The sequence below is a fragment of the Ischnura elegans genome, chromosome X (assembly GCF_921293095.1).
Source record: "Ischnura elegans chromosome X, ioIscEleg1.1, whole genome shotgun sequence".
Classification (NCBI taxonomy): domain Eukaryota; kingdom Metazoa; phylum Arthropoda; class Insecta; order Odonata; family Coenagrionidae; genus Ischnura; species Ischnura elegans.
Genome location: NC_060259.1, coordinates 78,013,878 through 78,027,433, shown reverse-complemented (window position 1 = coordinate 78,027,433; position 13,556 = coordinate 78,013,878). Strand labels below are relative to the sequence as shown.

General features: G+C 39.2%; 1 protein-coding gene across 3 annotated transcripts in view; it reads left to right on the top strand.

The window, feature by feature from the left end:
* Positions 1-2,368: 2,368 nt before the first annotated feature.
* Positions 2,369-13,556, top strand: part of LOC124171025 — a 71,897-nt gene continuing 60,709 nt past the window's right edge. For all 3 annotated transcript variants that reach the window (XM_046550165.1, XM_046550164.1, XM_046550163.1), the window contains exon 1: positions 2,369-3,234. In XM_046550165.1, coding sequence (XP_046406121.1) covers positions 2,379-3,234 — 856 coding nt within the window. In that variant the 5' untranslated portion in view covers positions 2,369-2,378. The remainder of the gene's footprint in view (positions 3,235-13,556) is intronic.

Genomic DNA, 13,556 nt, shown 5'->3' with positions numbered 1-13,556 from the left:
GGTGACTTGTCTACAAGAAGTTAAAGTATTTCACTTCGTAAGGCCTACTTGTACGTAGTTAGCTTTACCTCCCCTGTTAAATCCGCCCTTGCTTCCAAGTGTGACAATTGACTAATAATTACCACTGAGAAAATAACCAACCTTATCATTTGAAGCTTATTTATGAATTGAAATATTATTTTTAGCACAACTTTATAAAATAAATCATAAATTCTACTTCTGAAACGAGCAAAGGACTTCACATTCTTAGAATGGACTGGCAGCGAATTCCATAAATTGGTAGAGGTTACTGCAACAGTATTACTGCATGCGTAACTGCAAAGTGTGGGAAAATATCATAAGAGAATTGCTGCTCGTTATCACTCTGCGAAAACTTGGAACAGTCTTATAAAAGAAGTTTCGTCCAATTCTGGGATCGATTATTTGAGAAAAGTTAGTCAGGATTTTTGAAAAACACGTTTTAAATAGGAATGACGGGAAGTGGTGTTCAATAGTTTTTAAGTATTTTAATGGCCCTGCCAAGATGTCCCGTTATAAATGCATGTAGATCCATACAGAGGTTTTCAACAAATCCGAGACTCTAAATGACAATTTTTTTGCTGCTACAAAACCCGGGTGGGGTCCATAAAACATGTACAGAAATAAACTTCGAGTAATACTGTTAATTTTCCATAAATTATTGGTTTTACAGAATAAAGCCAGTAGTCATTTTAATTAACCATCCACTGTAAAACTTTTTGAACTCTAGAATTAAAATCAAATGCTTAAATGTTTTATTCCATAAATTTATGAGCCGGAATGAAAATTTATGGATATTATTTTTTCTGTTTAACCTGATTTGTGGTTGCGATGAGAATTAATTCTACAATCCCGGGACCTGATGCTAGCAAAAACATGTTAATGCATTGTAGGTATGTGCACAATGTAACATAGTAATGTGATCATTAGCATTTTTTCAGAAGGGGTTCTCTCTTTGGGAACATTAAAGTAAACATTTACACACACCTACTCAAAAAATCTATTCGTAAAAATTTTCGCCAAAAAAAACGGCTTCCTCATGAAAAATAATCCATTATACTACTGGCATCCGTTTCTGAGTTCACCACTTTCTTCGTTTCCAACTGAAAACTTTTTGTCCCAATGATAAATGCCACTTTCGGACAACTTATGTTAAACTCTCGGTAAACCTGTTGGTCTAGTTTATAAAATTATCGAGATATTATTTCAGGTAGTCTTATATCTCATTATGGTAAATTAATCATCAGTACCTATAGCAATTGCTATTTGGTGTTATGAATTGGTATTTTTTTAATCCGCTCGTTATCATGAATTAATACGTGGTGCTATCGTAATGGCCTGACGCTACTGCGTCCCAGCATTAATCAAGCTGATTAAATATTCATTCAAATTCTGTGCAGTATAAATTTTTTTTTCTAAACTTGACTGGTATGAGCATTAGTCATCTAGTCCAACGTTATTCGACTTTTGTGGTTATTTTCCCTAGTGCAAACCATCAACAGAAGTGATGAATTAAAAACTTTATCATGGCCAAGAGCAAAGAACAGGTCGTCCAAAAATTATCTCCTTAGACAGAATCGGAATAGCATTTTTCTCTTTTATTTTGAAAATTATTGGCCCGATACTTTTCAACGTGTAACTCAGTCCGTTTACTAACAAGCAACACATGTACCGAAGTATAAGAATGACGAAACATATTTCACGTGGCACTTCTTTTCCTCAAATAAGTTGGATTCATTTGCAAGTCATAAAACTCATTACAAAACAACATGTTTATAGTCTCAAAGAAGGACTAAATTTTACTTTTAAGACTTTATGTGAACATCGGGAGAACAGATTGACGAATTCAAACCTGCTTTAAGAATCATTTCATGGCATTAGGGTATCAATCATTCCGACAAATGTTTTATGACACGAGCTTAATGAGCACCTTTGGTAATCGCGGCGTGTGAAGCCAAACCATGACGCTCTGATGATTCACCAATAACTTAAATTTCCTCAGGGTCATCAAAATCTGATCATGTGACAAAACATCCCGAGTTTGGCTCGCTTATAGACGCAGTCATCAACAAACAAGTCGGGCAACAAGGGGCTTGGCCCTCTAACCACCTCCATCCATGCAATGCTACCAACTTCACGGCGTCTCGCCCACCCTACACCGCTCCCGCGCCGCGATGCCGTGCCAAGGTGTGTCCCCCCCGACTGGCCGCGGGTGCGGGGGTTGTGGCAGCCCTGCGGAGGACGCTGCCAACTCCCCTCCGCAGACGAAAAAAGACCAGCCGAGGGGAAAAAGGCTCCCAAGTGGCGCCACCCCTCATCCGTGCGGCCGCGCCGCGTACCTCGGCCGGAGTGTGCCGCTCATGGAGCAGCAGGAAGGTGCGTGGCGGGCCGAGGGCCCCGCCGAGGGCGAAGACCCTCGGGGCCCTGGGGACATGGAAGGGTCCAAGCATGCCTACGACGAGGAGGAAAGCAACCGGCTCGTGACCGAGGCCTTGCAGCAAGAAGACGAATTTCTCGCCTACCTCATGTCCCTGCCCGTGTCGGGTGCCGAGCGAAAGCGGCAACCCTCCGCGCCCACCACCCCGCTCGTTGCCGCACCCGCCAGCGAGGAGCAGGCCGGCGGCCCTCCGCGCATGGGCCTCGATCATCTGGACAACCTTTGCAAGCTCATGGAACAGTTGGGGGACCTCCGGGAACAGAACTCGAAACTTCAGCGTCGGGTGCAGTACCTGGAGGACCTGAAGAGCCTCCAGGAGATGCACAAGCGGCTCCAGGACTCACTGGAGTACAAGCGCCGGGCCTTGGCCGGCTGCCTTCAGGAATCCCAAGCGATTCAGTCGTCGGCGGCCGCATCGTGGCGCGGCTCGCTCCGGCGCCGCCGCGCCCGCAGCCGCTCCGTGGGCCACGAGGAAGGAGCCGTGCCGGGGCGCGGGAAGACGCGGCGCGGGGCCAGCGCGAAGGTGTCGAGGTGGGCGCGGGTGCGGGAGGCGGTCAAGTGGGAGGAGGCGCGGCTGGAGGCGGCGGGACCCACGCCTGCCGCCGCCGCCGGCGGGTCGCCGCGGTGGCGCGTCACAGAGTCCACGTGTCCGCTACATGAGGAGTGCTGCCCGTTGGAATGCCCTTACCACGAGTACTCGTACCAGCTGTCCTCGTCCTCGACGTCTTCCGAGTCGCTGGTTGAAGTGACGGGTCTGCAGTGCGGAGAAACCGGCGAAGGTGAGCTGCGGTTATCCCTGTCCTGTGTCTATTAAAGTACAGAAAAATCTAGTACCCCAGCTATTCAAGAATTCTTCCTCCGTAATACTTTTGCCAGCAAGAACCTGTATCTCGAGCATAATTTTTTTTTTGAGGATGTACCGTTGAGATAAGTTGTCATGCATCTGAATACAAGAATTATTCATAGGTAATACTTTGATCAGAATGAACCTGTATCTTCAGCTTAAAAAAATTACGTAAGAGGATATACTGCTGATAAAAGTTATACTTATGAATGCAGGTGATGGCTTACAATGATTTACTCTATAGAACATGGAACTATCAAGACGATACCATAAGTCTTACAGAAGTAGTCTTCGTTGCATTACCTGAAAATTTTCAAGGTGATTTCAAGTCTTTAAGTGATCAATCCGTCACTAAAAAGACCGATCGATAGGGAGGTACGCGCCCCTTAAGCTATCCTTTTGACATTTTGAGTGTATACAGAGTGGACCTTTGAAAACATTTCCTTGTATCTAAATCATAATAATTGCGCACATGACTTTGATTACTCTGGTTAAATTTTCAAAGTAGGGTTAGAGCTGCATGTCGACAAGAATCTAATTAACGTACGCTGAAAATTTCATGATGAGATAGCTTATTATACCGTTTAAAATCTTAATATCGTAGAATTCCTGCCTATTAATAAAATAAAAGTCACCGGCATTATTCCACAAATAGTTTTATGCCACGAACGGTTTCAGTACATTTTTTGTAATCATCAGGTGTTTTTGTACATTTTTTATTGGGCGTGAGATAAACTATTTGTGGAAACTTAAGAGTGCTTTTTATTATATTAATTTGATAGCCTACCTTTTAAACAAGTGAGTCTTCCCGAAAAAAGACCAGTCGAGACAAAGTTACAAATCCTCGTAACAGTTTATCTTGAAGAGGTGATTTTGCTGGTTAGTATCCTCAACAATTCCTCTCTTTTGGCGACGGTTTAATAACTTCTCGCCATTTCAATGGAGAGCACTACCTGGAATAGCATTGGAGCGAACCATTATAATGATAGTATCAACCTTTTCTTTCATTATCTCACTCCTTATTCATGGAAACATTTTATTCATGGAAACATTTTATTCAAGGAAAAATTGTAAGAATGACGTGTTCAAACACGGAATATCTCTATCAAGTATATAAATATTACAAATGTAAAATATGGATGAGATTCATCAAATTCCATTACATGAGGTTCACGTTTTTTTGAGGAAGCAACAAATCAATGGAAGTTTTGAAAAAAAAGGAACGCCTTCATGACCATTTATGAAGGAAATGTCACAGATATCAGAGCAAAGCTTTTCTAATCATTTTTAATTCGTTGTGTAAAGAACATTAGAATATTTCTGAGTAAAAACACAGTATATAAGGGTGATGCTCTACCTTTCACCTGACTTACTCTCAAACTACGGGCTATAGGGGGTAGTTTTTCTTATATTCGACAAATTTTTTTCAAAATAATCACAAGTTCCATTGTCTTTAATTCATGAGTAAAATACTGTAATTTGTCTGTGAGAGCTATAGATTCTGAAAATGTACTCCAAAACGAATTAAATTACACCACCGAAAATAATTCTTATGCTGCCCGTATGAATTAGCATTTCTGCATTTATATATTATATTGGTGCGTCTGTAGAGTTGACGCCTCATCTCTTGGACCAAGGTTTAAAACCTGGCGGTGGTGTAGACTTTTGACTTTTAGCATGCTTTCTGGGTGAATTCTGTGCTTTCTTCATGCAGTAATTTTTCCGTGTTAAATGCAGAATTCTCATAAATCCTTGGATGGTGCTCATGACGGTAGCTATGTTTTAGAACATCACGCTATTTATCTGGTAGTGGAGCGTGTATTTTTTCTGTTACTCCAAGAATTTTACAAATATTTTTTCTAACTCTTCAAAGAGCAATCTCACTTCGCCGTAATTGGTTTACAATGTCAATGTATGGTGGTAATTATTTTAACTTTCCGATCGCTTACCAGAGTAGGCTTTCGTTTTTCAATTTTTTCGGCAATAATCATTCTTCTATCATATTATGCTTGCGGCAAGTACGAGGACAGGTATTACGATTGCCATTTGTTTTTCTTTGTTGTTCGTAATGATGGAAGTGTGGTCAGTTTTACCGGAGTGCTTTCTTCAGAATATTGATGGTTATAGACAGGTTTAGACGGTTGAAAGCGTGGTTGTGCACATTTTCGAGCGAAATAATAAATCAGATTTGTTACGGTTTCATCTTACTGATCGTGCATAATTTATCTTTGAACATGTGACGAGAAATGTTTTTGGGGTCGTGTAATCCAGCTTGTTATCCTAATTTCTAAAATTTTTAGGTCTTTTCCTATAAATCTGGTATAAAAATGCATGCTTTTATGAATTTCTGGCCCTATTAAATCCATAGTTTCAATCCAGTCTGCATCAGGTAACTTTTATTTGAGGACGGAACTGACTGCAAAACCTATTACTTAATGAATAATGGCATAGAAAGTTATGTTTTGTCCTTCGAGAACGTTTATCAGATCCACATTACCTGCTATATCCATGGATTTCGTGTGATTTATTTCAAGCCATGTTTATGTGCCTTTTTCAAACTGCTTTCAGTTATATAAGTCTTCTATATAAGTTAACGCAATTCAATAGCTCGTATTTTACTTATTTTAGGTGTTAATGCACATGTGTTCTTGTACATGGCTTGGGAAATATAGACTACGAAAATTCATATGCAGTATTTTACATTAATATGTATTTTTGTGCGATAAACACAGAAATTACTTATTTTTTAATTAATTTAAATGATAGTGTACTTGAAATTATGACATGGTCCCCTGTTTCTTTTCTCAAACTGTTACTGAGACCAATGTCGTGGACTAGAGTGAAAATTAAAAGACGATATTTCGTGGAATTATGTGATTGATGTTAAAAATTAAAGAAGATAATTAGCAGCCTTAGGCTCCTGGGAAGATATTGACTATAATAGGAGATGAAACATGGTGAGGAATATCATAGAACCATATTCTCAAGTACAAACATCAGCGGAAACTGTGCTCAAGATAAATAATGATGAAATTATTGCATTTTTGGCATTTTATTCTTCAATATATATCTCGATTGAAAAACGTTGCAGTTTCTTGTATTCAAGTAGGACCAAAGGAGTTGTTTTGGGCCTATATCTTAGCTCGCCGATGCACGATGTTTTATTGATGCAGTATTTTTACTCTCGATGCAACTTAATTCTTGGATTAATGCGATTTTTTTGCTATCGCAGAACTTAAACACATTTTTTCTTTATCATTCGCATTCGCATATCGTATTATCTCTACCTTTTTATCAATACCTGTCCTTAGAGAGAAAAGCGAGGCTTATTTGATTTCATTTACAGATTTCGTTGCTAGGGTATGATATGAAAAGTAGTTCGAGGGCTCAACCGCGGAAGATTTAATTATAATTGGTCAATAAATTGTGGATTCTCTGATATTGAGATTATTACCTTGCGTAAAACTGGTCATTTGTGGGTTTCATGTAAGCAAGAAAGTGTAATATAAGTTTGATCGGCTGTGAGAGAATTAATGTTTACATATTTCTCGATGAGTATGCACTAGAGTCGTGTCAGTCATAATGTGTCACACAAAGCACAATTACGGAATTAGATAGCCAGAGTGAGAAAAAATTTGATAGGGACTGTTCCAATTATAAGGCAAAAATGTCTGGAATGTGTTGTTTTTCTGTGAGAGTATTTATGTTGACGTACTTATCGGTGAGCATGCATTGGAAGTGTGTCAGCAATAAAATTATCCTAAGCATAATTACGGTATAAGCTAGCCAAACTGATAAAGGACTTGCTAGAAACTGATCACTCCGTAATACAAAGGAATATGTCTCTATCGTAAAACACGTTGTTTAGCAAGATTAAGATCCTCGCCAGTTAAATGAGAGGTCGCGGATTCGAATCCCACCTGGGTAAGTTGCCCCTATCCAGGGTATATCTGTTCTTGCACTTGTAAATGTTATCTTGTCGAAACCCCCCATGTAAAAGGCGAATATGAGCTCTTTTCGGTGGTATGGAATAAATTTTAATGCAAAAATGTCTCGAGTGGGAAAAATACAAGCAAATTGTAGGGGAAGGGTATGGAAGCGTATTGCTCAACTTAAGGCTGGAAGGCCGTACATAGTGGAACTTAGGGACAGGAAACAGTAAAGATACACTATTTTATGTTCCATAGAAGTTTTAATAACCTTTTATTTAAACTCTTGAGTCACTACCGGCCTTGGTGGCGGTGGGGTAACGTCCTCGCCTGCCAAACAAGAGGTCGCGGGTTCGTGTCCCGCCTGGGTCAGTTTCCCCGGTCTAGGGCATGGTTTTTTGTGTACACATAATTGTTGCATTTGTTGAATACCCCGGTATAAAATGACCAAAAAGAGCTGTATCCGGTTGTTTGAAAATAAAATAAAAATAAATAAATTAAAATTAAAACTTCTGTGGAACTTATAACAGTGTATCTTTACTATGTTTCCCGAAGCGTATTGCGTTTCAAAAAGAAAAGGATTGCAAAAATGTGGTGAATGAAAGTGGTGAGAGGGAGTCGTTTGGCCGGCGCTAGGAATAGTTGGCATGGTTTTTAATAAAATTAGAATCTATTTTGGAAGGGGATAAAAAGGCAGAGAGGAGGCGTAGGGAGCGAGCGAGCGAGGCAGGAATGAAAAAAGAATGAAAGCCTTGGGATTGTCTGGGATGATTGCAAAGTCTGAGGTTGGTTAGGGAGGCGTGGTATGGGGATACCATTCCATGCTATAATGTGGCGAGGTTAGTGATGCAAAATACGTTCGTGACCAAGGAAAGCTGTCTTTTGGAATAGATTTTTTTCGCAAGGCTTATAATATAATTTCTTAAATTCAGCGTTATTTCAGGTAAAAATTACACAGGCCAACAAAATAATTTTGTTTGAAAACTTTTTTTATTTTAATAGCTGACCTTTATAGATTTTTATGTGCCGAATCCAAACCTGGCCTTAGTATTTTTGTATCACCCATAGTTTCCAAGCAATATTTTAATATTTAGTCTAATACCCCTATACGGTTGAATCGAAATCAATGAAACACTGTTACATCATAAAATTGTTTGTATTTGCTGTTAAATTACTTACAATAGTTATGTAGCGTGATAATACAGGGTTCACTTGTCAACTGGAATTGGTCTACATTTTCTTACCCTTTTTTCCTTGAAGCTTATTGTATAGCTTTTTCTGCGATGAATCGCTTGCTGAACTTCTCGGTGAAGTACCAATAGTAATCCCCCATTACCTTCGTTCATTAGACCTACTTTTTCAATTTTATTTTAACTATAAACATGCGGTTAAATTCTAAATATATTGCTTGATTTGATCAATTTAACTGTAAAATGTGAATAAATGGTGGGTGATACAACTTTTTAAGCATCACATTTGGATCCAGCTACTTGAAAAACATAATAAGGTATTTTCAGCAAAAACTTTTTTTCATCGTTGGCCTGTGTTATTTATCACATGTTGTTCATCAAGATAACACAAATTGTTGTCCAAACTTGAACAGCTATGTATTGCATAATTGTGACAAATAAAGAGAGTTGGTTAGGACTTAATCTGGTGGAAATTTGCAATATATAAATTAAAAATTGAATTTAATGAATATTTTTTTAATATTTGGCTAATCAATGTTAAATTAGGCCGCGCATTGATGAATGTATGTATAGTTTTAACAAAAGTGAAATTATAAAATAAATTGAATCATGGTAAAGTGAGAACTGAAAAAATAGGATTTTGTGGAGGCCTTAATAAGTTTTTTTTACAATAATATTGTTTAATTAGATAACAAAAGTTGTAGTTCAAATCTTAAAAGTTATATTCGGCATAATTTTGAGAAATAAAGAGAGTTGATTCAGGCTTAATCTGGTGGAAATCTACAATGTGTTAAGTAAATGTTTAGCACATAGAACACTTGAAGTAAAAAAATCATTCAGTGTATAACGGTACTAAAAGGCCACTTATTTTTTTCATCGGAAACGAATCTCACGCTCTATGCTGTTCAAAAACTTTTGAAAAATGCGTTAGGAAAAGGAGTCACCTCTTAACCATCAAAAAATTGAACTTCATCTCTGAAGCAATTGTTTTTGCCCCAATCCTTATGCTTGTACTATACTTATTTGTGTCAATTAATCTAATTAATGCATTTAATGCTTAAAATTGTTGCAAGCTGTACTACAATTGAGGCACGGTACTTGTTTCCCGTTAATTGCTAAAATAGAGCAGTTTTATTTCCGGCATGGGCGGATATAGGTAGCTGTTTTTGGGGGGTGCGGTTTTTTAATTTCTGTGAAAACAAAACCTCTCGGTGAATACTTGTCTAAATCCTAATATAAATAGACCTGCGCCTTTTAGATATTCCTCAACTATTTTAAAATATTATTAGTTAATCTGGCGAAAAAATCTTTCATTAAGAGCCACCTTGTTAAACTATTACAGAAATTACCGGGACACGGATGCATCGAGGTAGGCCACCGTGGTATCAATAGGGTATTTTACTTCATCAAAGAAAACAAAAGGCATTGATTGTGATTCCTTACCCACCATTAGTGTATTCATAATATACAAATTATTTGGTTTTAAAAATCCCAGTTTAGACGAATGGCGATGGTCAATTTTAACCGCATTTGGAAAAGGCCAGATTGGCGACCATGCGATGCCACTCCACGTGACGTCACAGGGACCTAGTTTCTATACGAGCAGATAGAAGTTTTACATCGTCTGAGATTACCAATGCATGCATGAGGCACAGATCTCAGGGAAACATCTCTTAATAATCAGTTAAACTGCCTGTGGTCGGAAAGTTTCCTTCGTTTGATAGGGTATTAATAATCCTTATTTAAGCCAAGCGCTACCTACTAGCACGGTACTCTGCTACCTGCTAGAAATCACAGCGGCGCACATATCGTCGCCCCAAGGTCACCTCACACGACGGCAGCGGGAACCAGAATGACGTCACACGGGATTTTCCCCAGCATTCATACTTAGCTGTCGCGTTTTCGCGCGCTTGAAATTTATCACTTTTCATTTAATCGCGAAAAATGGATATCGACATTTAAAAATCTAAAAGCGTGAAATGCGTACTCCAGGAGTAATAATCTTTCGATTTAGACAATAAAAAAATAATAGGAAAACACCCTATTGGCGCGATATTTCCTAGACAAAAGTCGACGGACTTGTTGCATACTCTTGTGTTCATCGTTCTCTTTTGTCTTTTCATCCGTGCAGCGCTGCCTATTGATATTCAGCTTTCAGTGTGTGTGGAAAGTATTTTCGATCACTTAAGAATATTTAATAAATATCTGGGTCATAAATTTAGCCTCGAGTATATAAAATTCGTGTCATAAGCATTTTCTGCGTATTTATAGAGGTTAATAATTTGGTTTGAAAACAAGGGCGTACCCAGGATCAAAACTGGGGGGGCGGGCAAGCCATGGTTTTTCAAGTTGTAGGTAAGATTTAAGCATGGAAAATGTGAATGAAATCAACATTTTAAGGAAACTAACAGCTCTTTATTATAAGACACGGTCTCAGGCGTTACTTTGTGGAATTGCTTCATCATAGAATAAAATAAAACTACCTTTTTTTATTCCACACTTAATCTTAAATAGCACGATTCGGGTTTCAGCATCTAATGCTATCATCAGATGATAGCATTAGATGCTGAAACCCGGGTCGTGCTATTTAAAATAAAGTGTGGAATTGAACAATGTAATTTTATATTAGCTCTTTATTCATTTTTAAATTTATTTGCTTGAAAAATTATAATTTTCCTGATAGACATTTGCGATATTTGCTTCTAGGGTAGGCAGCTACCCTCTCCTGCCCCTCGCTGGGTACGCCCATGTTTGAAAATAAATCAAATTTCTTCGCGGTTTTCAAATAAATATCAAGTAAAGTCTCCATTAGCTCTTTGATTGACTTAAATGACGGAATGAAAGTGTTGCGAACCCCGTTAAATATTGCAGTTTACTCACAGGAAAAATAGGAGTAAATTGAAAATATCTTTGTAATGCTTCTGATTAATTTTTCAGAGAGTTGTTTTCTGTTTACATTACCTGCTAATGCCTCCATTTTGTTGAGCCAAAATTTTCCCACCACTGGTGATCAATAGGGTAGTTTCCTTCATCAAAGAAAACGAAAGGCATTGATTGCGATTCGTTACCCACCATTAGTGTATTCATAATATACAAATTATTTCGTTTTAGAAATACCGGTTTAGACGAATGGCAATGGTCCATTTTTATCCTCATTTGAAAAGGGCCAGATTGGCGCCCATGCGATGCCACTCCACGTGACGTCACAGGGTTTCTATACGAGAATATAGGAGTTATATATCGTCTGAGGTTACCAATGCATGCATGAGGCGCAGAGCTCAGGGAAACATGTCTTAATAATCACTTATCAAAACTGGCTAAGGTCGGAAAGTTTTCTTCATTTGATAAGATATTAATAATCCTTATTTAAGCCAAGCGCTACCAGCCAGCAGGGTACTCAGCTACCCGCTAGCAGCCTGCGTCGTATCAGCGCTCAGCTCGCCTCAAGGTCACCTCACAGGGCGGCAGCGGGAACCAGAAATACGTCACACGGAGAGATTTCCCGGCATTCATACTTAGGCGTCGCGTTTTCGCGCGCTTGAAAATGTTTGCTTTTCATTTAATCGCGAAAAATAGATATCGTCATTTAAAAATCTAAAAGCGTGAAATACGAACTCCAGGAGTAATAATCTTTCGATTTAGGCAATAAAAAAATAATAGGAAACCACCCTATTAGATAGGGTTCAACGCAGTATTGCCTCTGCTTTCCGTATTGGCATATATCGGCGCTGTAATATAATGGATGCACTATGAAACTGCTTGATTGTAACATGGTATAGGATACCCTTTCAATTTTATTTCCCTGCATTGAAAAATGCGGTATTCTTTTGGCTAAAGTGACCATTCGCCCTTAGGTTTGTGCCTGCTAATGTCCCGAAGATCCCCCAAAATAAACTTTCGGATGCCCGGCTGCTTTCGCAAAATCTCCTCCACATACATCCCGTGACCGTTTCCTTAACTCATTTCCCCCCAGCGAACTCTCTGCTTGAGATTATGAAGATATTTATGTACGTTGCTCTTAAAGTCGCCTTTAGTAGTGCAGTAAAATATTTCGGTGATACATCAACTTGTTTCTACAGAATGAACCTTAACTACGAAACATTATAGTGGTAACGAGCTGTGGCGCAGCGAGGGTGGTTTAGGAGTACACCCCCCCCCCCCCCAGAAAGAAATTTTAAAATTTTGTCCATTTTACTTAATCAGATAAATATTACTCATAGAATAGTGTAAGGATTAATACAATATCCCTCAGAAAACCGCAACACTCACCGTTTGAACCATTTATCTTAAAAATTTCTGGGGGGGGGCACCCGCATCTCCCGCATTCCATACCCACATGTATTAGTTATGCCTAAACCCCCCCAATAGCCTTGATACCTAGCTGCACGCCTGGTAACAAGGTCATCCAACGATTTGATCGTTGGATTCTTCTTCCTTATAGAAGGGTCCTCCAAGATCGTTAGAACATTAATTGCGTAAGCTTGGTTTCGCTAAAAGTAGGACCCGCCCGCCTTTTTGACGGTGCGGGATTCCTCGTCCCTTCCCTTCCTTCCCTATCCCCTCCCAGGAGGCGTCGTCGGGCTCCTATCGCGGCGGCGCCTCCTTCCTTGTTCCTTCCTGTCCTCCCTCCTCTGGGTGCAGAGGAGAAAAGCAAGCGCTTACAGTCCCTGACCCAGGAGTGTAACCGGCGAGCCCGCCCTGGAGTCTCGTTTCCACTGGTAACAATGTCAGATTCTAATGTTGTTGAATTTCTTCGAGTGATCTTGGTAGAAAGAATGAATCTACGGGGAAATATACAGACAGTAGGCGAACATGTTGAATTTTCGTTTGGCACATATATCTTTCCGTCAGTTGGCTTTTTTCGACCGGCTTCAAAGATTAGCTAATAAATGGATTGAGTTACTGCAAGCATCAGCAACGTATTTATGACAATTCGACGGCGAATAGAGGCGTTTTTCAAGGGTACATGTGACCAATTTAAGTCCTTGCATATTCCAAGGCCGAGTCTTGGAATGGCTTTCCGTCAATACTTATAAAATAGTTTCGTAAATTCAATTTTATCTCGGGTAATTTATTGAAACACAAGAAAGTGAGGATTGGAAAATATAATACTTTTTGGGGCCTTCAAGAGCCTCATT